At 41.9% G+C, this 26233-nt stretch overlaps 1 protein-coding gene across 1 annotated transcript; it reads left to right on the top strand.

Moving 5' to 3' along the window:
• Window positions 1-711: 711 nt before the first annotated feature.
• On the top strand, window positions 712-25649 carry Olfml1 (olfactomedin like 1). Its single transcript, XM_052155296.1, has 3 exons — window positions 712-1182; window positions 5379-5667; window positions 23487-25649. The coding sequence occupies exons 1-3, from the start codon at window positions 1057-1059 to the stop codon at window positions 24275-24277; spliced, it is 1206 nt and encodes a 401-aa protein (XP_052011256.1). The 5' UTR covers window positions 712-1056; the 3' UTR covers window positions 24278-25649.
• Window positions 25650-26233: the final 584 nt, after the last annotated feature.

Here is a 26233-nt window from a genome sequence, read left to right as displayed (position 1 = left end):
CTAATGGGAATTCTGACAGTGACAACAGGAAACTCTAAGACTTTATCACAGTGGAATTACATTTCCTGATGACTCAGTGCCCCAAATACCACTGTGTCAATCATTCATTCTCCTCCTAAGAAATTTCTTCTGGGCTTGGAGAGATGGCTCAGTGGTTAAAAGCACTTGCTGCTCTTGCAGAGGACTAGAGTTCATTTCCCAGCAATCATATTAGAAAGATTGTAACTCTGGACCCAGGAATCTCTGATGCCACCTTCTGGCCACTGTGGGCCCCATACTTTCATGCATACATGTGCACATAAATTTAAAAAAAATTAAAAAATAAAAGAAAAAGAAAAAATTTTCTTCTAAGCTCAACCCTGACAAAGCCTGGGTAGCCAGGCCTGTGGCCCACTGTACCTCTCTGCCCACAGAGAGAGGCTGCCCTGTCCACTTTCCTGAGATGGCGTAGATCAGTGGTCACATTTCCTTGCTATGCCTTTAAGAGCTACAAGAATGCAAGAAAGAGAGGTGGGGTCTCCCAACAGAACTGCTTGGAAAAAGATCCTAGGAATTTCTGCCAGAAACTGAACTGAAATTCCAACACGGAGACCTTGGGGGTGGCCTGTGTTGAGCTAGGCCTATGATTGGACTGTACAGTCTATTAGGGAGGAGGGAACCAAAAGTAAAAGAGCTCGGGGAGGGGAGAGGAAAAGACCTCCCCACCCCTTCCCCAACCATACACTCTGAACCTTGAAGCAATAAGTAGCCAGTAGCCTGGAGAGGCTCGATGCGGGTCCAAGCTGAGGGCAGCAGATGCTGGACCCCGGGAGCTCTCTGCCACCAAGTGAACAAGTAAGGCCTGCAGAAACTAGCTTGCCAACAGCTGGACTTGATCACCAGCTTGAAACTGAGATCATGCACTGGGTAGAATAACAAGCGGACTTTGTTCTCTCTGGCTATGCAAAGCGTTGTTTTCCAAGGAATTGCCACAGCAGAAGACAGAAAACCAGAGATCACCACCTGGACCCTTGAGTCATTTTAGAGAACCGAAGTTCCTGGGAAGTGTGCGGCATAATGGTGGCCCTTCGGGGAACTTCTGCTTCACTGGTTCTCTTCCTTGCAGCAATTCTGCCCCCACCACAACATGCCCAGGACCCAGCTATGGTACACTACATCTACCAGCGCTTCCAAGTCTTGGAGGTAGGTGACGAGTCTTCCCTTCACTGGGAGTATGCCTCTTGGAAGTCACTCTGTGGTGCCCCCACTTTCTTGTTAACGAGGGTGCATGTCTTCCGGGTACAGAATGAATCACTGCAGACACATTTACAGATGTGCATAGCCTAGGAGTTCAGGACACTAGCTCCAGTGCAGACCGCTCTGTCGTGAGACCTCGAGCTTGGCTCCACTTGGTACTTTCCCCTGGCAGTTTTTCTTACCTATAAAATGGACATAGTGATAGAATTTAAGTTCAAATGATATTCTACAGACTTAATAGAGATTTTAACTTTCACAAATCAGGGATGATTTATTTAGGCCATTAATCCATACTCAGAACCTAACTCACTGAGTAAATTTCCATGTTGTTGAACATATAACCAAATAGTCCAGTCTTCAAAGTATGAAATTAAAACTGTAGCCACCACTAGGAGAAGAGACACTCGCTGGCTAGTCCCACGTGGCATGAATCAGTGCCCGTCAGCAGGAGCTGTGGGACCGGCTTCCGGGTCATCCCATGGACCTGGTTATCTGGATTCCTGTACAAGCAGGTTCCAAGCCTCCTAGCAGAAAAGGGGAAGAGGAAATATAGTAAGTTATAAACCATCACTTGAAAGACACAAATGCATGCAACCTCAGAGGAAACAAGGACTCCTGAGGAAGGTCCTAAATACTAACAGCATTTGACCCCTGCTTGTCCAGCTCTTTTTAAAAACTACTGGCTGATGTCATAGATTCATGGTTAGTTTGGGAAAGTTTGGAAGTTTTTATTTATTTTTTTAACCTGTTAAAGAAATTAATTTCTTGTCCAAAGTCCTCCCCCTCAGTGCTAATCTCATGTCTATATTTTCCCCCAAGACTTGCTGGGTTAATTGGATTACAGAGATAATCCCTCTCCCATAAAAAAATAATCTCTACAAAATAATAATAATAATAGTAATAGTAATAATAATAATAATAATAATAATAATAAAACTGTAGCCACATTTTCTTTATCTTTTACTGAATTGAGTTGCTAACCAATTCCAGTTTTTCTCTTTGTCTTTTTATAATAAACTGTTAAATGATTATAAAACAATGTAGTGCTATATATGGGGAGGCTCACTGTAGATTTTTGGTTTTTATTCCTAACTAGACTTAGGTTTGGAAATGAGATTTTTCTAGCAATGTTAATCAGAGAAAGAGCATTGAGGTGGGAACCTTGTTAGAACAGTCAAAAACCTGGGGTCAGAAATGTGGCTCAGTTGGTAAATACTAGCCTAGCATGCAGGAGCCTTGGGTTCAAGGCTCATCACTGCATAAGCCAGGCATGTTTTGTAACATCAGCTGTAACAGCAGCACTCAGGGAGTGGAGGCAGGAGGACCAGGGGTTTCAGAGTCCTTTGGCTAAACAGGAAGTTTGAGGCCAGATTAGACTAAATGGGACTCTATATCAAAACAACAACAACAAAAAAAAAAAACAAGTGAACAAAATTTGATATTTTTATAGGCCAGTCAGGTTTTCAGGGACAAATATAACCTTCCACCTGGCAATGCTTAGCTTTTATACAGGTTGAACTGACATATTATGCATCTTCTGTCGAGGACACTCTTACCTCAAACATTTATTTTCTATATTTTTCTGAAAAAAAAATCTGTAAGTCCAAATAATGGGGCTATCTATAGTTTCAGTAAAATAAGTGCACAGAATGAACAATCCAAATGCAGTATCCTGTACTGTTCATCCAGCAGGTGGAGGCCTGGAATCTGTAGATAAAGCACTCCCAGACCCCAGGCTCCATACTGCAGTCCTTGTTCCCTTCCTGGACACACTGCCAGCCCCACCTGCTTAAAATGCCAAATGTGCTCCTGTGAGCACTGCTCACAGATCCTGATCAATTTCTGGAATAGACACTAGATGTAATTAGATTGGGGGAGGGCTCGGTTTGGTTTTAACAGGCTGTCAAGCCCAAACTGGCTATTAGCACACCAAGGGTGTGGGCCTCCATCTCCTGGAAGCTGAAGTTGCTGGTAGTGTGCAGTGACACTAAAGGCTTAGTCCCCACTTGAAATACTTCCAGCGCCATATCTGTGTGCTATTATAATTCTGGGTAAAATGGATTAGCCTTCCAATTGTTGTAAACAGTTGTTAGCTAGATGCTCTTGGGCTTCTTTGGCTGTGGTATCTAAGCCAGGTTAGTTTCCCTGATTGGCTGGCACACAGGCGCCAGTGCTGTTTGGTCAGGCAGAGCTTGCTTCATTTTTTACTCCATGTATGTGCTTTCTGAATCCAGGTGAAGGAATCGTCCGCTGGAACTGGACAACGTGAGCTGCCTTGCGGGTGCAACCAGAGCTCTGAACCAGTGCTCATCTGGGAAGATGAGCCATCTCATCTTCCCAGCCCCCAAACTTAAATAAAGTCTTGTTATCTTAAGAAAAAGAAAAGCCAAATCTGTCCTCAGGCTTTAGCTAAATTCGTGTGCATTGTCCTGTGGTCCTGTGAGAGAGAGAGAGAGTTTGTCTACAGACAAACTTCCTTGCAGCATTTCTGCCCCCCTGTAGCTCCGTAGCTGTGTAGATATGATCTGTAGAAGATAAAGACAGGCCCATCTTTGACCACTAGGTTCTGACTTGAGGGTGAAGACAAATCCCAGGTAGCAGCATTTCTGGCCAGTGCAGAGGCTTGACAACACAAGGATACATTCAAGGGGGACGTGGGGGAGCAAGAAAGGGGAAATAGAGACTTGGGACTACCTCTCTCTTTCAAGAGAAAGTGCCCTGCATGATTATGAGTGAAAGGTGTTCTGTTTGTGAAGAAGGTCTTAGTCAGTGTTGCCAAGTGAGCTTTAACTATTAACTCTGACCCAGCAGTCTTTCCATTCACTAATTCTTCCATTCACCAAATATTTGTTGACTATTACTCTATCCTTAACTCTGTGCCGGATGTGAGGGACTGGAACTCAGTTCTGGAAATCTAGTCTAAGACTATAGCTAGGGATGTTAAAAAAAAATGTAAATACCAACGTCTTTTTTCCTTAACATTGAGTGAAAAAATTGAAAACTAATGGGCATTGAAAGCTGTTTAATGGAACAAATAATGGGATTTCACTGTAATGAGAAGCTGCATCTTATTAAAATTATGTTACACACAGATAAATAGCATGTACATACACACAATAGAATGTTGTTCAGCCTTTAAAATGAAGCTCATAGGTGACACTGTAAAGGAACTTGCAGGCTCTTATGCTAAGTGAAATAAGCAAGCCCCAAGAAGACAAACTGAATGGATGATTTTACTATACATTTAATCTGAAAATAATGAACTCATAAAAATAGAGAAGTATGAGGAATGAGGAGATATTGATCAGAGAATACAAAATTTTAATTAGAGTAAGTTCTGAAGATCGGCCAATGGCTCGGTTAGAAAAGTATGCTGCCCAAGTGTGGGGACCTGAGCTCAGATCCCCGGCATCTACATCAAAGTAAGGTGTGCAGACACCCATCCGTAAGCCTGGTGCCGTAGAGGCAGACACAGGCAATTGTCTGGTGCTTACTGGCCGGGCAGTCTACACAGTCAGTGAGCTTCAGATTCAGTGAGAGACACTGCCTCAAAGCATAAGAGGTGGAAATGATTGTGAAAGATACCTGGTATTGCTCTGTACCTCTATGTGTGCACTGGCATAGGCAGAGACACAGACACACACACACACACACACACACACACACACACAGGAAAGAAAATGTTCAAGAGATCCATTGTACCTATCATAACTATAGATAAGAACAATATACTGCATACCCAGAAATTAAGAGAAAAGGTTCTTTTTCACCTCAAAAGTAAATATGCAAACAACAAAATATAAAAAAATACAAAATGCATGTTAACTTACTTAGCCATTCTCCATCAAATACCATATGTACAACAATTATATAGTAGTTTCATTTGTTAACTACTATACTCAACACAAAAATTAGTGTGTTCTATGATACAATAATATATATTACTATAATTATAACAGTGATATTGAAATATTTATAATATGTTAGCAAGTTAAAATAAACAGGTATTTAGAAAATCCCCTTTTGATAATTTATGCATATTTAATAATCTCTTTCTAGGAATGATAACTATTTGTAGTACTTGAATCATTTAAATAATTATAGTAATTTGGTAACTTTGGTAATTTACTTTCTGTTTGAAGCAAGGACTGGAAAAGTGTGCCCAAACAACAAGGGCATATATTCAAGAGTTCCAGGAATTCTCAAAAAACATGTCCATCTTGCTGGGGAGGTGTCAGACCCGCACAGGCGAATACAAGAGTGCCGTGGACAACCTCGCCCTGAGAGTGGAACGTGCCCAGCGGGAGATCGACTACTTGCAGTACCTCCGAGAAGCTGACATCTGCATTGAATCTGAGGAGAAGACACTGGCTGAAAAGGTGCTTCAAGAAGCAGAAGAAGAAAAGAAGGTCCGAACCCTGTTGAACACAAGTAAGGAATTCTTCTCCCATCCTGTTAGGGCCTGTCACATCTGGAGAGATGCAGATGCCTGGGTACATTCTGTGTATGCATGAGCAGAAGCAACTTGGCAGGGGTCGGGTCTCCCAGCAGAATCCAACTTCAAAGGAAGTAGCTTTCTTTTCTCTGGTAATTTCTAAAGACCCAAAGAAAGGCCAGGTCTATGGTCTAAGAGTTTTGGAGCAGGGGGTTCTCTCCTGATAGACTTTGGCTTAATAGAAGAACCAAGAGGTTCTAGCTCCTTCTAGGGAGAGTGGCAGGCTGGTGTGGGCTACATCAAGAGCCCTGAAAACAGAAAGCACTGCCAAAGTAACAAGTAACAGCCTGAAACTAGAAACAGCCAAACCTCAGACCTGGGAACTGCAGCGCATTGCTATTGTGTGCTGTCTGGGATGGTGACATTCTGTAATGTGCCCTGTGTGTGACCTATCAGTTCTAGGCTGTCAGTAATATTATCTGCTAGCTCATTTTACAATAAGCATCACAGCTGAGAAGATGTTTCTGTGCACAAGTCCATTTCGTTAAAACAGAAACAAGGCCCCCACCTGTATTTTGTATTCTGAAAAGACTGTACTGCAAATAGGGAGACTATTTATGTACTAATTGTGCTTTCAAATTTGGGAATCTCTGGCAGGAAATAAGGACATAAACTGGGGGTCATTATGAGAAAGGCCTTGGGGCCGAAGGTGTAGCTCAGTTGGAAGAGTCCTGCCTAGCATGCATGAGACCCTGGATTCCATCCCCCAGCATGAGGCAGAGGCGGAGAGATCGGCACTTTAAGGATATGTAGTTATATAGTAAGCTTAAGGCCAACCTGAGCTACATGAGACCTTATCTCAGTAAAAAATAAATGGGTGAAGGTCTCTGAAAGTGCAGTGAACATTAAGGACACTTCAAGTGATAGCACAAAGTTATAAAGGCATGTCCATCTGTAAATCTGTCTAAGAGAAAACAGTGTACATCAGGGCGATGTAGGGACAGGAAGAGTTCTAATCAAGCTCTGTACTGGCACCAATAGTCACCCTTTCATTCATGTAGTCCCCTGTTTACTGACAACTACTAATTTGAACAGAGATACTGTTCCAGGCAGTGGATTCAGATGATGAAATATTCAGAACTGGAATTGAAAGCTATTCAGAATTGAAATTCACGCACTTTAGTAAACGAGAGTTGAAAGAAAATGATAAAGGAGAGATGTGAATCTAGGATACTTCCAAGGTTTGGAGCTTAGGTCATTAATTGATTGGTATGAAATCTGTTCAGATAGAAAACTCAAGAGTAGTTTGGAAGCACCTATGACTAGGTAGGTTTTCTCCAGGCAGTTATGTCTTCATTTGCTTTCTGTCGCTATAACTGAATCATGTGAGATACTTTATAAAGAATTGACATTTACTTAGCTTGCTTTGAAGTTTTCTAGGGGCTGGGAACACAATGTAAATACTAACATTGTCTGATCTGGAATGTGCCTGAACTTCTGCACAGGGTCACAGGCAGGCCATCAAGCCCAAATCGTAGAGCTGGGTCCCTGAGCCTTTCCTATTCCCAGGGCACTCTCAGACCTGCAGACTTTGAGGTGACCCTTTTCCTATTCTAGCTGGAGTGCAGCAGGGTTCCTGACACTGGAGTTCATGGTTCTCTAGTCCCCTCCTCTGTCCCACCCCACAAACACAGGTACCCAGTGTCTGCAGAGTTGCCACTCACATGCCTGTCACCTCTGGAGCCCTGTTTCAACAAGAGCCATTTAAAACTCACCCAACCCTTGGTGCCTCCCACTGTCAGAAAGTTGTGAGGCAGACATGTCGGAATCCTGTGCAAGTGTCCTTACTACTTCTTTTACTTCCTAAATCCCCACTCTGTCATGAGGCCTTCACACAGCTCCTCTGTATAATACTTTTCATTATTGTTCACGACTTGTTAGCAACAGCAAGATGATCCACTTTACTCTTCAATCCTTTTAAACAGAAAAGGCCTTCTGCAGGGCTGGAGAACTGGCTCAGTGGTTAAGAGCACTGACTGCTCTTCCAAAGGTCCTGAGTTCAATTCCCTACCACCACATGGTGGCTCACACTCATCTATAGTGGGATCTGATGCCCTCTTCTGATGTGTCTGAAGATAGCTATAGTACACTCATAAATAAAATAAATAAATCTTAAAAATAAAGAAAAAGAAAAGAAAAGGCCTTTTGAAAAGTGACCTAGGGGCTGGAGAGATGGCTCAGCAGTTAAGAGCACTGACTGCTCTTCTAAAGGTCCTGAGTTCAATTCCCAGCAACCACATGGTGACTCACAACCATCCATAATGAGATCTGATGCCCTCTTCTGGTGTGTCTAAAGACAGCTCCAGTATATTTACATGTGATAATAAATAAATCTTTAAAAAGAAAAAAAAGAAAGAAAAGTGACCCAGATCAATCTCAACTGCTTTTCTTCCTAAGTATCCATTTCTTACTTAAAGAAATGTATTTATATACATGCATGCATTTACACATGTGAGCATTTAACACTCTCAGCCACACACATTTTATTTATTTAAAACTTATTCTTATACCAGATGACTAATAAATATCCTGATATAATCTTTTCTGTATTGATGAAGTGTAGAACAGGGACATAATATGGAGGGAGAGGGCCAGAGAAATTGTTCCTAGAAGAGGGATGGTTGGTAGAGACCCTGAAGAATTTAGATTAAGGACATGTGACTCTGCTGGGCAGTGGTGGCACATGCCTGTAATCCCAGCACTTGGGAGGCAGAGGCAGGCAGATTTCTGAGTTCGAGGCCAGCCTGGTCTACAGAATGAGTTCCAGGACAGCTAGGGCTATACAGAGAAACCCTGTCTCGAAAACCCAAATCCAAAAAACCAAAAACCAAAAACCAAAAAAAAAAAAAAAAAGTACATGTGACTCTACAAACAATCCGAGCCTTAGTGATCCTTCAACCTGACCTGTTCTAGTCTGCTTCTCTCTTGCTGTGATAAAACACTAACGAAAAACAAGTTAGGAGGGAAAAGTTTATCTGGCTTATACATCCTGATCACAGTCAGCTAGAAAGATAAGTCAGAGCTAGAATCATGGAGGAATACTGCTTACTGGTTTGCTCCTCATGGCTTGATCAACCTCCTTTCTTATATAGCCTAAGACCGCCTACAATAGGCTGAGCCCTCCCACATCAACCATCAGTAAAGAAAATATCCCATAGACTTGCTAACAGGCCAATCCAAAGGACATGATTCCTCAACAGAGGATCTCTCTTCCCTCGTAACTCTAGCTTGTGCCAAGTTGGCAGAAACTAACCAGCATATGACCCATTATCTTCAGACAAGGCTAGATTTAGGATGCTAGTTCTAAGCTACTTTATCCCCTGCAGTACCCATGTTTTATGATGTGCCTGCTCTTGTTTTGTCATTGATATTGTTGTTGATGGTCATAGTGATGGTAGTGGTGGTGGTTTTTGCCTGACTGTATTGGTAGCACCATATCAGTTTTCTAATTCTGTACAGCAGATCACCATAAATTCAGCAGCTAAAAGCAATATGAATTTATCATTGCAGAGTCTACACATGGCCTCTAATTGTAGGAGCAAGGTCACACATTTCCTGCAGCTCTGGCTCCAAAGGCAGCTCACAGTATGGCATTAAAAGGACAGTATTTTTCTCAAGAGGTGCCTAACACCTCTTTAAAGAATTTTTTTTATCTGATCAGGTCAGGACTGTCTATCATAATCATCCTTCTGATTAACTCAGAGTCAACTGATTTGGAGACTTATTAATAACAGAATCCTTCAAACTTTATCTTCCAATGTCATGTGATCACAGCGTGTACCTTCTCACATGCCCAGGTCGTGTCCATGCTCTGGGGAGAGAGTTATATGGAGATTACACAGGACCAGGGGTCTTGGGAGCTGTATTAGTTACTTGACTCATAGCTGCAACAGAATACCTGACCAAAGCCACTTTGGGAAGAAAGGGTTTATTTTTTAGATTTATAGTTCCATGGGATATTATCCATCATGGCAGGGACAGGAGCAGCAGGTAGCTGGTTATATTGTATTCACAGTAAAAAAAATAGATAACAGCTAATCTCTCTCTCTTTCTCTCTCTTCCTCCCTCCCTCCCCCTCTCTATTTCTTTCTTCTTCTCTCCCTTTGTCTCTCCCTCCCTCTCTCTCCAAGCGCTATGCTGAACTCTACCACTGAACTATATCCCCCAGTGGCTGCTTTCTCCTTTTATAAGTCCAGGACTCCCAGCCCACAGAACAGTGCTTCCCACTTGAACGTGGGTCTGCCTACTTCAATCTAGAAATGTCCTCACAGACATACCTAGAAATCTGTCTCCATTTTGATTCTACTTACTTTAGTTTACTATATATCTATTTTATATGTACAAGTGTATGTATGTATGTGTATCTAATGCTGAAGCAGTCAGAAGGCAGCCAGATCTGGAACTGGAGTTTATAGACGGCTGTGAACTCCCATGCGGGTGCTGGCAATGGAATTCAGATTCTCTGCCAAAGCAGTCAGTGCTCTTAACCTCTGAGCCATCTATCTCTCTAACCTTCCATTTTGATTCTAAATCCCATCAAGTTGACTGTCATAGCTAGCCATCCCAGGGACCACTTTGGACGTCCACCTACCATGTGCCTCAGTTATCTGAACATGTCTTCCTAGAAGATTCTACTGCCCCTATCTTCTTGGCCTACAAGGGCTATGCCAGCTGTATAGCTTTTACTAAAATCCTAAATGATGAAGTTCACACTGGCGTATAGGCAAGCTGGGTCAGGGAGGACTTAGGATGCAGGGTTTCATTTAGACATTCTGTCTCAGAACATTGCGTAGGGAAGCCTTTAGGGAATGGATGGTATAACGACTTAGGAAAATTTAATCTTGTACCTCAAGATACAAGTGAATTCTAACGCATGTCAGAATGTTCTTCCTTTTCAGATGACTACTAAGAGCCAAGTCCTGAAGAACAGCTAAGGTTATGTTAAACTAAATCATTCCGCATTGAGCTGTTCTAAAGCCTTCAACCTTTATTTTGAGGTCTTTTTCCAAATGAGGTCCATATGGCTCCCCAATCCTACCTAGGAATGTTTTAAGATTAAGCAACATTCTTAAAATCTTAACTTCTCCCCACCTCTTCCTCCATCCCAACCTCTTTTACACACACACACACACACACACACACACACACACACACACACACTATTTAGAATAGTAGTAAGTGCCTTGGATTTTAAAGTCGTTCCCAATGTTTAGTGCTAAGACCATTGTTAAAATAAAATTTTGTGGGTGCTAGAGAGTTGGCTCAGCAGTTAAGAGCACTGTAATAGCCAGAAGCTGGAAAGAACCCAGATGTCCCTCAATGGAGGACTGGATACAGAAAATGTGGTATATTTACCCAATGGAATACTACTCAGCAATTAAAAACAATGAATTCATGAAATTTGTAAGCAAATGGTTGGAACTGGAAAATATCATCCTAAGTGAGGTAACCCAATCACAAAAGAATATACATGGAATACAATCACTGATAAGTGGATATTAACTAGCCCAGAAGCTATGAATACCCAAGACACAAATAGCATATCAAATGACTCCCATGAAGAAGTATGGAGAGGGCCCTGATCCTGAAAAGGCTTGATCCAGCATTGTAGGGGAGTACTAGGACAGAGAAAAAAGGAGGGAGGTGATTGGAGAATGGGTGTAGAGAAGGCTTGTGGGACATATGGGGTGGGGGGAACTGGGAAAGGGGAAAGCGTTTGGAATGTAAACAAAGAATTTAGAAAAAAAAAAAAAGGAGCACTGACTGCTCTTCCAGAGGTCTTGAGTTCAATTTCCAGCAACCACATGGTGGCTCATAACCATCTGTAATGGGATCTGATGCCCTCTTCTGGACTGCAGGCATACATGCAGGCAGAATGCCGCATACAAAATAAATAAACCTTGGGGGTGGGGGGAGGGAAGAAGGGGGAGCGGGAGGAAGAGGGATGGAGAGGGAAAGGGAGGGAGAGAAACAAAGAAAGAAACTTTGTTACTCTTATCGCTCAGCACCACACCTCCAGCACCTAGATTGAGAATTTATCCAGCTGTAGGCTTTGGAAGCGTCCACAGGCTGCATTCTTGAGTGGATAAAAGTATTGACCTCCTTTTAACTTGTAAGTAGCTTTTGAAGAAGAATTCTCAGGGCAGTCAAAACAAGCCATTATAACAGATTTTATTTTCTTTCTCTAGCCCAGCTCCCTTTGTTGCAAGGAAGCATGGGAGTAACCTCACATAACCCTCATCTGGCTGTGTTAAATAACTCATATCTTTTGTTAGATCATAGTTCCAAGAAGTCTGCTGAATATCTGAATGCCTCTGGAATACACTCCAAGTAGATAAAAAAAACAAACAACTAAACAAACACCCCACTCACTGAAAACTAAAGATAGCATGTCTATGAGGCAACTCTCAAGGTCCATTGGTTCTTGGTGAATAGAGCAAAACATTAAGAGACCATAATTAATTTGTAACAGATGTATTAACGGTACAGGAGGAGACTGAAGGGCAGACATCTGGGGGCAGAAATGTTGGAGATCACAAGGGAGTGAGCATGTCTACACAAATCCAGTGGTGCTGCATTCACAAAGCCAGCAACACAGGACATATATTCCCTAGAGAGTACATGCCCAAGAGTGAAGAAGGGTCTGTACTCATGGCCTCCCTTTTATTCCTTTTATTAAGAGTTTCTTCCCATTATTTCTCAAATGCATTCAGTCCACTTACACTGTTCTCTCTTCCTCTACCCATTCCACTCCATCCCTGACAGTGCCCTCCCTGTCCCCCATCTATCCCTGTTCCAGTACTCTGACTCATACTGCCACCAGGGTCGTCTTACTAGAATTATAACACCACCACTTTTATCCCTTGATGGTAACTGCAAACCCCAGGACAAACAAAAATGCTTTCCATAACCCCATCCTAGAAAGTATTTAGCTTTCTCTAAATAATTAATTTTTCTCTACAAAATTCTCTACAAAAGGGATGCCTGGTGATCAAATAAAATGACAAATACTGTACAAACTATATTTATTGTGGTTTTTTTCACTATGAAGGTAAGTGAGAAGCCCATAATCAAACAGCCATTTTTAGTATTTCTCAACTTATTTCCATCCATCTCTGCTGTTCTATGCTGTTTATTTAACCTATTTTTTAAAACATAACTCGTACATCCATGCCTGCCTACATTGTGGATGCTGTGTTTCCAAAGTCTATCCCAGTGCCTCGAATGAGCGAGAGATCAGGATGCTCTGTCCTGAGCATTTTATTAGAAACTGAAGGCAACTGTTTGCTTCAGTTTCAACCATTCTTTTTTCTGTTGTCCAGTGTCATTCTGTAAATATTAGTCTTCTGTAGATACTTCTGCAACCTCACCCCTCACCCCCTAGATAAAACCACTATGGCTCAGAGAATCCTCCCCCACATTCCTGCTCTATCCAAGAGTCCATACCACCCTAGACACATAGTTTCCATCTCAGTTCGGTGTCTGAAAACACTCACCAGACACCAGCTATCATTTGCCACATTAGTGTAACTCAGCAAACCACTCCAAAATTTCTGGGTTTAAGTAACACCCAACTCTTACTTCTCAGGAGTTTGCAGTATGGAAGGACCATTCTGTTGATTTGAGCCAGGCCCGGCTTGCCTGCACATCTCCCATCCTTGGTACATAGCCTAGGAGTGACTTGCTGAGGAGGCCTTCTGAGATGGTTGTCCTCCACATGATGTTTGACTCTCCTGGAGGCTGATCTGGGCTCATTCTTATGATGAATACAGATGCCTCAGAGAGGACAGAAGTCCCCCCAGGGATTTAGTTTGTCTCATTTTTACCACAGTCTTTTGGCAAAAACAATTTCCAATTCTGGCTCCAGGGTCCACCCTTCCACTGTAAACTCTAGTTGCTTCCAAATTGGACTTTTGGTCTTGATGCTCATGGAAACAGAGCAACAAGATCAGCTTTTAGTTATGCAAATGTGTTGAGAACAGGGAAGAGATACCTGTTAATTGATGAATTTGAGGAAATGAAACAGAACCAGCAAGAATGCTACTATATATAGCTGGAGAAATGGCTCAGCAGTTAAGAGCACTGACTGCTCTACCAGAGGTCCTGAGTTCAATTTCCAGCAAGCACATGGTGGCTCACAACCATCTGTAATGGGAGCCCATGTCCTCTTCTGGTATGTCTGAAGAGAGTGACAGTGTACTCACATACATAAAATAAATAAATTAAAAAAAGAATGCTGCTATAGAGTTGAGGTGCAGTGAGTATGTCTTAGACCATTGCACCGTGAGACAAGATGGAGAGAAGAGAAGAAGGTGACATTTACTTTATAGGAATGTCAGATGACTTTTTTTTTCTACATTCAGAAAGAGTCTGGCAACATCACAGCTAGAAATAGAGAACATGTCTTTCCTTTCTAGTTTGTTACAAAAAAAAAAAAAACTTATTTAAAAACAAACAAAAGTGAGTTGGAGAGATGACTCGGTGGTTACGAGCACATATTGCCTTGGAGAGCTTTGGTTCCAAGCTCATGATCACTCACATTCATCTGTAACTCCAGCTCCAGGGAACCTCATGTCTTCCGGCCTCCATAGCTACCAGGCATGCATGTGGTGCACATACATGCATATAGGCAAAACACCCGTACACATAAATAAATCAAGAAAAATTAAAACCAAAAAAATGAAAACACTATTTTTTTTAATTAAGAATCAATTCAGCCTACAAAAGTGAAATAGACAAAATCAAGGAGTTAACCCTTATAACCCTGGCATGCTTGGGACATTGCAATAGGCAGATACCTGATGTAAAGTGGCAGTTATTTGAGATCAGAAATGCCCCAGATGACTTGCCAGTCCCCTCCCTGCTTGACTTCACATGAATACTGACAAGACTGTGATGGTTTTGAGCAGTTCTCAGTCATAGAAATTCCTTTGCCCTCTTAAAACTTATTCAGGGCTCCAAAGAGGGCATCTTGAATTTGGCTACAGGTACTGATTTTTGCCAAATTTACAATTAAGCTAACGAGGTTGTGTCATGTACCAGATGTTTTTTTAAGGAGATTACAAAATAATGCATGAAACAGATATGAGAGTGTCTTGAATCTTACCAAGTTTACTTTCTTTATTTTTATATTTTAGATTTATTTATTTTATATACATGAGTACATTGATGCTGTCTTCAGACACACCAGAAGAGGACATCGGATCCTATTACAGATGGTTGTGAGCCACCATGTGGTGGCTGGGAATTGAATTCAGGACCTCTGGTAGAGCAGTCAGTGCTATTATTAACGGCTGAGCCATCTCTCCAGCACCCACGTTTACTTTTTATCGAAGAGACACTAACGATAAAAATGTCAGCAGATGAGTGTATATTGTATCATAAAAATGTAACAGGCTCAAGAGAAGAAAATGTATTACAGTAAGGGGGTTATGGAAAGCTGGCTTCTTCTAGAAGACAGTGTCAGAAGGAACTTTGCCCATACTGGGGGTCCAGCTATGGGAACCCCACAGTGGAAGCTGGCTGGATTCACACTCAGAGTTTAGTCATCTTCTTGGCTTTCAGGAATGTTCTTTGTATTCTCTGCTTGGTGCTGGTGGGTGACATATACCTAAATAAGTGAAGTAGCATGGATCAAGCCTGTTTCCTTTCTTATTCTCTACTGCTAGTCACCAGCAAAGCTGACCAGGCTTGGTTCTAGGTACCTTAGAATACTCTAAATTTGGCAACATCAACAACATCAAAAATATCTAGGAACCTAGAAATACCTGTAATAAGTGTTTATTGAAGGGCTCTGGTGGTCATCAAGATACAGCCCATACAATGTTTATTGTATGCCAAACCCTACTATGAAACATATAGCTGAGCTCCTAACAAGACCAAATCAGTGTGGATGATTGAGAAACATCCCTCCTGCACAAGGCAGCCTTCCTAATTTCCTGCCATCCAACCACTGAAGCAGAGAGTGAGGCAGATCCTGGTAATCTATTTATTATCTAAGCTGGTGTAGTAGAAATTGATATCACAACTTTGGGCAGTGTCAAACAACCACACTACCAAAAGCTATCTGGTTCCTGAGTATGGAGCATAAGCAGAAAGAGTCTGGATAGTGAGGCAGGTGTATATTGTGTCCTAGGCACAAGGGGAAGGTAAGGAGAAAGAAGGAGGTGAGATGCAGAAGGAGAAAGGAGGAGAGGAGGAGGACAAGGAAGAGGGGGAGGGGTTAAAAGAGAAGACTCTGTAAGGAAATCTAGTCCAGTATGATGCCTGTTTTAATTACTTCTATATTGCTGCCAAGAGACACCATGGCCACTGCAACTTATAGAAGAAAATGTTTATTGGGGTTTATAGTTTTAGAAGGTGAGTCAGTTATCATCATGGTGGGAAGCATGGCAGCAGACAGGCAGACATGACATTGGAGCAGAAACTGAGAGATTATGTCTGATCCACAAGTAAGAGGCAGGGAGAGAAGTAACTGGGAATGGCATGGGCTTCTGAAACCTCAAAGCCCAGTGCGTACCTTCTCTAAGGAGACCACATCTACTAATCCTTCCTGAACACTTCCACCAACTGGGGACCAAATATTCAAACACATGAGCCTAATGGGGGCCATTCTCATTCAGACAACCACAGTACCAATCCTGAAAGAGGGATATACAGATGGAACCATCCGTGAATTGGGGCAAGAGTAAGGTTTGAAAAAGTCAAGGTTTATGACAAAACGTCATAAAGTATTGAAAAATGCTCATGGCTTTAGAAGAACTCTTCTCTTTTTAATAAACTCTTACCAGGCAAACCTACTAGTCCTTTTTCTGCTGGTGTCTCCCGTATGTCTCCCTTCTCTTCCCCTCCCGACCCATTGTTATTGTTGGTGGTGGTGGCGGGCGTGGTTTGGTTTTGTTGTTGTTATTGTGGTTGTTTATTGTTTTGTTGGCTTTTTTGTTTTGTTGTTTTATTGTTTTGGTTTTGGGGACTGGGTTTCTCTGTGTAGTCTGGCTGTCCTGGAACTTGCTGTGTAAACCAGGCTGGCCTTTGAACTCAGAGATCCACCTGCCTTTGCCTCCAATGGGATCTACAGCATGCACCACCACCACAGTTTCCCAGTTTGAGTCTAGTTTATCATCATCATCTGGCTACCTCAATCTAACCAGTCAACCCTTTCTTTCTAACCATTTCTTGTATCTATGCCTGACACTGTTTAATATTTTGAATCTGGACCACACTTATAAACCTACTGCATAGCTTCCCTCTGTCCATCACTCCATCTTCAGGTCCCGACCCCCCTTGCTCCCCACCCCAGCCACTTTTCTACCAGAGATGAACCAATATCTCTAACATCAGATTGAGTCACAATGGAGGAACAAGTCTTACAGGTCCAGCAAGTGTTATTAATAAGGAAGAAAGTATTTTAAAAGATGCAAATAAGTGATATTTATCTATGAACTCATTGTCCTTGGGCTAAATGCTACCCTAACTGCTTGTCTGAAATTTTGCCTGTTGGGGGAACTGGTTTGCAGATGGAACCTTTATTGACTTTGTTAAATAAATTGTATCTTAGCTTTTTTTTAAAAAATATATTACTTCCAATCTTTCCTCTACTATTTTTCCCTTGCTGATTATCGGTTCCCAAGAGAAACACACCAGGTAATTTAAATTTTCCCTTTTATTGGGACACTGGAAATTTATGCTTTCTAACTTTTACAATTTTAGATTATCCTTGATGAAAGAATAGAAAGTACTGAACTCATAGTTTTGTGGCTGGCAGAATGAAGGCTGGATTAACGAAAGGATTTGAGTCCAGAGTCCCCAGATCTCAGGTATCCAGTCCTGAGCTCAGTTAAATCTGAAGGAGTGGGAGAAGTAGCAGAAAGGCACGGGGAAATTGTTTTGGTTTTTCTTAGGGTGTTTTTTTTTAAACTTAATTGAAAATTTACATCCACTCATTGTTGTTCTGTTATTTCTCTAAGAGTTCTGCATTAAGAAGGGGAAGTAGAAAGGAGGAGGCATGTGAGTGTTCATTCTGTCTATAGTTTACTACTTTTAAATTTTATTTCATTTACATTTATTTTTTTAGACAGGGTCTCATTATGAAGTTCAGGCTATCCTGGAACTCATAGTGTAGCACAGGTGGGCCTGTAATATATTATATAGGCCAGGCTGTCCTCAAACTTGCAATCTTCCTGGGTCAACCTCCTAAGTGTTATAAGCCTGCCATTCCACAACTGCCTCTCTTCTGTTATTTTATTTTGTTTTGTTTTGTTTTGTTTGTGTTTTTGGAGACAAGATCTCATGTAGCCCAGACTGGCATCCCATTGATGTATAGCTCAAGGTGACCTTGAACTTCTAATTCTCCATTCGAAAGTGCTAGGATTACAGGCCTTTGCTACATGCTCAGTTTTATGCAGTACTGGGAATCCAACCTAGGACTTCAAGACACAAATGGTCCATGTTCTAAGACACAGTCTTCACACAGCTTAACTTCAAGTCTGTTCTTCTCTAGCAGGAGGGACAGGCACTGTGGGGACTGAACATAGATGTCATGTCACTCTTAGGAGCCCATGGCCTTCACTAGTCCTGTTCTGGGCACACCAATACACATGGCTCCCCAACCCTTCCTACTGCACTAACCTGCCTTTAAGGCTGGCTGGGAACATCCTGGCTCCCAACTCTGACTTCAGAAGACCCCTTCACCACTGACTAGCTTTGTGACCATCCCAAGAAATTAATGCAAGACTGAACTTTTTTTTTTTAAACTTGGAAACCAGTGATTAAAATATGTCATGATAACTTACTATAAAAATTACATAAATTACTATAAAGTTATGCAGCACAGTACCAAACATATTCTATGTATTTGTAAGATATTTGATAAGTTCTTTAACCCTGGGACTTGTCCTTTAACAGGGAATATCACATGGGTATCTTTAGGAGCCCATGGACCCTCTTCCTCTCCTATATATACCTCATGGCCGAAAGCTTAAAGCCCTGCCCATTTCTTATTGGTGACCAGCATAGATCAAGAAGAGCTGTGGCCTCACTTCAGTCAGGTTTAGCTGTGTTCAAGTAGAAATGGCACTTGGGAATCGGGGTGGCTATCCCTCTTTCTCACTCAGCTCCAGATAGCAGAGGCTCCTCCTGCCACCTGCTTCTTCAAAGCTTAAACTCCCTGGCTGCCTTTTCTAAAGTCTAGCTTCCTCTAACCAGGTCACCCACCACAATGTTGACACATGAAAGCAAGCTATCATGCAGTTGGAGCAAATTAGGAGGACGTGGTGACTCCTGATAGCTGAGAGATTTCTGCAGCTCTCTTCTAAATCTGGCTTTGAGCACAGTATGTCTAGGAGGAGCTTCTGTGCCTAAATCTGAAGAACTAACTTAGTGAGACTTGGCTCTGTCCAGCTAAGTCTGCACTCCATTTCATGTGTTTTCTTTAGAAAACCTGGGATCCATTTTTTAAATGAAATAATGAATTTGAAAGTATCTTAAAATCTTTGAAGTGTTTTATGAATGATTATTTACTTAAGGTAGGTTTGTAGTTAGAACCCAAAAGGTGCTAGACTATTTAGATCCTAGAAAAACATCCAAGCTTTTTATTTTTTTCACTCAACTGCCATTACTGAGTCCTCAAAGCATTGACTTAGACATTTGGGTACAATACTAAACGTGAAGCTCAAGACCCTGTTTTTGGAGAGCCTTGTGAGAGAGTTAGACAATAAGCTAGTAAAGACACACATAAAACAGTTAACAGTGTAATGAGTGGTCAAAAAAAAAAAAAAAAAAAGAAACCGGGCTGGAGAGATGACTCAGTGGTTAAGAGCACCAACTGCTCTTCCAGAGGTCTTGAGTTCAATTCCCAGCAACCACATGGTGGCTCACAACCATCTGCAATGGGATCTGATGCTCTCTTCTGGTGTGTCTGAAGAGAGCAATGGTATACTCAAAAACATAAATAAATAAATAAATAAATAAATAAATAATCTTAAAAGAAAAGAAACCTGTTAAAGAGATGATGTTAAAAGTGAGACTTGGACAGGTCTGGTGGCAACACATATAGTCCTAGTACTTGCCAGTTTGAAGCCACCCTGTGGTATGTAGTGAGTCTAGACAGTGTGGGAGTGGGGTACCTAAAGAGTGAACAGGAGCCAATTCACTGTGTAAAGTTCAAGAAAAAGGAATGTTCCAGGTAGAAGAATTCTAAGTGTAAAATTCCTAAAGCAAAAAGAAATTTGGCATGCTCACAGACCATAAAGAAAGCTGTGTAGTCACAACACAGTGAGACAGGAAGGACAGTCTTAATACTAAACAAGGGCCACGCTGCACAGCCTTATAGGCCGGGCAGAGGGTTAGGGTGTTATTCTAAGTGTAAGGGAGGAGATAACATTTAACATATCAGATCACTCTTACTGCTTTCAGAACGTGTACTTGACATGTAGATGAGCAAGCAAGAGTAGAATCAAGGAGATAAATCTGATACATTTGTAGTGATCTAGGCAAAAAACAGTGAGTCATGATTTGCAGGGAAAGAGTAGGAGGTAGAAGTGAGATATACAATTGAGTATTTGCAAAAACTATTTATATATTTTAATTAATCCTTTGATAATTTCATATATGTATATAATGTATTTTGATCACACGCCTTCCTACTTCTTCTGATTTTTACCAGATCAACCCAAGACCTACCCACCTCCTTCTATTCTTTAAAAAGTATTATAATCCCTCAAGTCCAATTTGTACTGCCCATGAACTCATGGATGTAGGGTTATCATTGGAGCATGGATGACCTACCAGGAGTCACACCCATAAAGAAAACTTACAGGCCTGGAGAGATGGCTCATCAGTTAAGAACACTGACTGGTCTTCCAGAAGTCCTGAGTTCAATTCCCAGCAACCACATGGTAGCTCACAACCATCTGTAATGGTATCCAGTGCCATTTTCTGCCATGTCTGAAGACAGCTACAGTATACTTACATATATAAAATAAATAAATATATCTTAAAAAAATAAAAGAAAGAAAATTGGCATAGAAAACCTCCCCTAGAAAACACCAATTATCAAGAGCTATCTAGCTTGGGATGTGGCTCATGCCCCAAAGTACCACCCCCTTGTAGCATATAGCTTTTGCTACCCAGCTTTAAGCTTTGGGCAGACCACATTACCAGCACCCACCCAGAAAATATTGGATCTGTGGATGAAAAACATACACACACACATAGCTTGATTTCAACCTGCCTTATTGGCTTAATTGCTGGACTCTTTTAAGCCTTTCTCGACTATCTTGGCCCAATTGCCGGACTCTTCAATCTTCCAAAGTTAGTGTGCCCTTCCTAATACTCTTAGCTCAGCACCTCTTAATCTTTCCTTAGCTTAGCGTCACAGCTACCCCAGCCCAGTTGGGGAAGTGGTTCAATGGCCACTCCACCCTATATCTCACATGACTGGTGGCTTTTTCTAAAACATGATGAATCTTCCCTTCTCCTCCTGTGTCCTTAGCCTCCTGCAGGAACCCTGAAGTTTCACCTTGTTCCTTTTGTGCAGCAATTAGCCCCTGGGGAACAGGACCTTTGCATCAGAACCATCCCCTATACCCCCTCAGCTGGAATATTGATTGGATTGATCTTGTGCAGGTTTTATATAGGTAGCTTGAGTGCAGTAATTTTGTCAAGTCCTGATGATAAAGTTTTCTTCCAGTCCTCTCTGACCCCTGGCTCTTTCTGGACTCTCTTCTGTGGTAGTCCCTGAGTCTAGAAGGGAAGGAGTATAATATAGATGTCCTGTTTGTGGCTGAGCACTCTCTTCTACAGCTCAAAGAAACTACTCTGATGATGTCTGAGAACTGTACTAATAAGTATAAAGATATCAGTTTAGAGAGCAGTTTAGATCCATTTAGCAAAGAATAATAATTAATCCACCCCTGTGGCCAGTGAGCTTCCTAACAGTGGATTCTTGGCCAGATTTATAGAGAACTACCAAAAGTCTGAAGTTTGAACTAATGATTGATCTTTCCAGAAATGACCAGTAGTGCTGACCTCTTGACCATTGTCACCATGATGATTCCAAGGAGCCACAGTCATCTAGAGGATGGCACACTTAAAGGCCAGGTGGGAGATACCTATACCATGTCTGTCCATATCCTATCCAGTGAAAACAAACAGGCTAACCCAAAGGAAACTATGAAATGTAGTTTTGCGAGCAGTGATAAAGACTGAACTGAAGTGGAATTGGAGATGCACTAGGTCATAATCTCTGCCACACTGTCAAAGGAAAAAACAGGAAATGCATGTAGAAACAAAGATGGTGAAGAAGGGGTCTTCAAGGAGGAGGAACTGACCAATGCTGCCATACTACAGAAGATGAAGTAACATGTAAAAGTAAGGGGCTTTTCTATGCTACCCTTGTTATCTAAATAATGACAAGGAGACCTTTATATTCATTAGTAAGCCTCTTACACTATAGCTGGGGGCTTTCTGATCTCTTCTAAGTCAACTATGCTGGCCACTTCCCAGCCGCATGGCATCAGCTGCCATCTTAGTTACCCTGAGACCCCCTCCTCCTCTGGGCTGAGGAGATCCACCTTATCCTCTCCCGCCTAGCTATCGGCCGATTGCTCTTTATTGGCCAATCTGAAGATGATGGAGAACAATGTTTCTCTGAACCAGGAAAGGTTTCATAATAATGACAATACAAAGTCCTGCACTGTAACCAGATCTCTAGGGTACAGAAATCAGCAGTTGAATACATAGTGCACAAAAACATCCTTTCAAGCTGGGCAGTGGTGGCACACGCCTTTAATCCCAGCACTTGGGAGGCAGAGGCAGGCGGATTTCTGAGTTCGAGGCTAGCCTGCTCTACAGATCATAATCCAGGACAACCAGGGCTACACAGAGAAACCCTGTCTCGAAAATAAAAAACAAAAACAAACAAACAAACAAACAAACAAAAAGCCTTCCCCCCAATATGCCTACATAAAAAGAAAGGCAGGAATTTTCATTTGGGAGTTCGTTGGTAGCACTGTCAAGAACAGATTCTGTTGTAAAGTAAGAGTGGGAGGTGAGACAGTAAATATGGAAAATATAGACTGCTCTGCAGGAGAAGCTGAGGATGGAATGGTGCAAAAGATAGCAATGTATCCAGAAAATGCTAACTAGTTGTGGGTATCCGTTTGTTATTTAGACAGGCTCTTCCTATGTGCCCTGGCTGGCCTGGGATTGCTGTATAGACCAAGCAGATCTCAGAGTCACAGAGAACTGCCTACCTCTTCCTCCAGAGTGCTGAGCATACACACTATGCCTAGTCATGAGATTTTAAAAAGCTAATAATCAAGATGCATATAAGTTAAGACTAAGCAGCTAGTTACAAAGAGAAAAATTAAAGATTATAGGGTAATTGATTAAGGAGTCTAAAAGCTAGAACAGGATGTGATCTGAATATAGTGATTGTATTACTCCTGGGAAGAAGAAATAACACAACTTCTAAGAAAATTCTACTGTAAGTAAGGGTCAGAAAATAGAGAGAGTTCATGTCTAATGATGATTAATTTCTCAAAGGAGTTCATGCCTGTGTTCCATTTTTGCTCTAGAATTCTCCAAGTGAAACTCTTCTTTCAGAGGTCATGCTATCATAGCAGAAATAAAAATATTATCTACTATATTAGATCTGAAAGGAAGCTGGGTCCTTCAGGTATAGTGAGTACTCTAGTAGATACCTCATAAATAACCTGTTAATAAATAACCTGTTCTTTTTCTCCTGTCTGGTTAGGCTGTGACAACATGCTGATGGCTATAAAGTCTCTGAAAATAGTGAAGAAGACCGTGGACCCAGATGGCTCTTGGATGAAAGATGCTGGCAGTAACTCTGCAAAAGTGTATCTATTAGCTGGATCCAGAAACAACACAGTTTGGGAATTTGCAAATTTGCGGGCATTCATGGAAGATAGTACCAAGCCTGGTCCCCGTAAGCTAATCTTACCACTTTCCTGGCAGGGATCAGGGCAAGTGGTCTACCAAAGCTATCTATTTTTTCACAATCAAGGAACTTCTAATGAGATAATTAAATATAATCTGCAGAAGAAGACTGTGGAAGATCGAATGCTTCTCCCAGGAGGGGCAGGCCGAGCACCCATCTATCAACACTCCCTCTCTACGTACATTGACCTTGCTGTGGATGAACATGGACTCTGGGCCGTTCACTCAGGACCAGGTATCCAAGGCCATTTGGTTCTCACAAAAATTGAGCCTGGCACTTTGGGAATAGAACATTCATGGGATACACCATGTAGAAGCCAGGATGCTGAAGCTTCATTCCTCCTGTGTGGCGTCCTCTATGTCGTCTATAGTTCCGGTGGCCAGGGCCCTCATCGAATCACCTGTGTCTATGACCCACTGGGCACCGTCAGGGAGGAGCATCTGCCCAATTTATTTTTCCCCAGGCGGCCAAGAAGTCACTCCATGATCCATTACAACCCCAGAGATAAGCAGCTGTATGCCTGGAATGAAGGCAATCAGATCATTTACAAACTCCAGACAAAGAAAAAGCAGCCTCTGAAGTAATGAATGGCAGTTTGGAGAAAGAGCTGTGTGGCTTGGGCAGTGGTTTTCCAGGACACTGAGGTCACAGCCCCTTTACAGTGGAGTATCTACGCCTCTAGATCACACGGGAATAGGTTCTAAACATTGAAATACATATTCTTTCTTTCCTAAATGTCACTCACTGCCTTAGGTATCTTGTGAGAGCATAGATGTGGTCACAATCCAATTGACCAATACCTTGCCTTCACCCAAAACTGATGGGGCTTAGCCTCTTTTATCTGGTTTACTTATTTCCAGTCTTTCCTTTTGCCTTCCAGCCATATTGTCTGATTCTGCTCTGTTCCCCATCCAGCATTCAGGATCTTGCCAGTCCCGGGATTGACTTCTCTGGGCTTCACTCAGATGCTGTCCTCTTTTTCAAATGCTTATAAAGATTTGTCATTGTCCAACTGTATTAGTTACATTTCTTGTTTCTGTGACCAAATAACTGACAAGAAGCAACTTAAAGGTTTATGCCAGTTATTGTTCTAAATGGGAGCCAGGCACAGTAGTGCACACCTTCAGCCCCAACATTCTGGAAGCAGAGGAAGGTGGATCTCTGTGTATTTAAGGCCAACCTGGTCTACATGGTAAGTTCTAGGCCAATCAGGGTGATACTGTAAGATCTTGTCTTTTAAAAAAAAAATGGATATAGTCCATCATGGTAGTAGTTCCTGTGGTGGCAGGAACATGAGACAGATGTTCAAATTACATCTGTAATCAGGAAGCAGGGAACAAACAGGAGGAGAGGCTACACTAAGAAACTTAAAGACTTGACCTCACAGTAACTCACACCTTGTCATAGTAACACAAGGCCTGCAGTCAGCTGGGAACCAAGAGTTCACATGAGTCCACAGGGCACATTTCACTCTTCGGACCACAACGCTCAGGAAACACTATTTTTTGTTGATGTCTGATTTTATTTCCTCTAGTCTTGCCCTTCTGCCAAGCCAAGTGGATACAGTAACAGTGTAAAATCATGAATAGTTGGATGTTACTTTCTAGTTACAAAGCTCTTTTTACATTGTTTAATTATCTTTTTATCTTTGTCCTTTATGTACCCATCTTCATAGTTGTTAAGCTAGAGATGTGAGTTATTCAAAGCAGCAGCAAGCTACAAAATGAACAGTTAGGAAAGATTGCAAACCTCCTAGAATTTCCATCACCCGAGGAAAGAAGTATAAATTAAATACTTTGCTCACTTGTCTTTAATGAGTGTGTCCATCAATTCAGCTTAAAAATAATACTCTGCCCCTTAGCCCGTTTCATGCCTGCACAAGGTCTTTTATAGGACTTTCAAAGTCTGCTTTTTCTAAAAAATCAATCCAAGGGTAAGGATACAATTCTAGCCTCTTCTTGTTTTTCTGTTGCCTGCTTCTTTCTTCTTGCTTTCAGTGTAATAAAAGTGAGATTAAGAAAATAATATCATCAGGTTCTATTTGCCTACATGCCATCACCACAGAAGTGTTCCAGTATTACTGTGCTGGGATTCCTGTGAAGGACGATTCCTAACACACAAAGGCACTTGGTAAAGATTTTAATCTGGATGGAAGCCAGATAGCCTTGTCACAGCAGGCTTGCTAGGCGTTACAGAGGGCAGTGTGACTCTTGAGAGGGGGCTCTTTTTAAAAGTGTTTCCCATATGTGTGTCCCACTTGGCTGAGTCTAGGTCACAAGTGAGGCTGCAGTGCCAGCCTGTGTCATGTGCTGAGGTCTCTGCCTTTCCAGGTTGGTCATATGAGAAGGCTTGCTTTTGTGTGCTTGCAGCTGTTTCTCTCTCTTTGCCAAGTCCAGGCTGGGCCCACGGGCAGTGAACTAAGAGAGATCCACCCCCATACCATCTGAGTAGATCTTTGGCAGAATGGAATGACCCACAGTTCTGATGGAATGGCCCTGAGAGTCCAGATCTTTTGCAGAACGAGGTAGATATGAATGAAT

The sequence above is a fragment of the Apodemus sylvaticus genome, chromosome 1 (genome assembly GCF_947179515.1).
Source record: "Apodemus sylvaticus chromosome 1, mApoSyl1.1, whole genome shotgun sequence".
In the NCBI taxonomy this organism is placed as follows: Eukaryota; Metazoa; Chordata; class Mammalia; order Rodentia; family Muridae; genus Apodemus; species Apodemus sylvaticus.
Note: the sequence above shows the minus strand (reverse complement) of the source record. Positions and strands in the feature narration are given on the sequence as shown.

What these genes read in the sequence shown, in the direction of transcription:
- Olfml1 (XM_052155296.1), top strand. Translation starts at nt 1,057, where the DNA reads ATGGTGGCCCTTCGGGGAACTTCTGCTTCACTGGTTCTCTTCCTTGCA. An exon ending in AGCGCTTCCAAGTCTTGGAG is followed by an intron (nt 1,183 to 5,378) that starts GTAGGTGACGAG and finishes TTCTGTTTGAAG; the next exon opens with CAAGGACTGGAAAAGTGTGC. An exon ending in CCGAACCCTGTTGAACACAA is followed by an intron (nt 5,668 to 23,486) that starts GTAAGGAATTCT and finishes CTGTCTGGTTAG; the next exon opens with GCTGTGACAACATGCTGATG.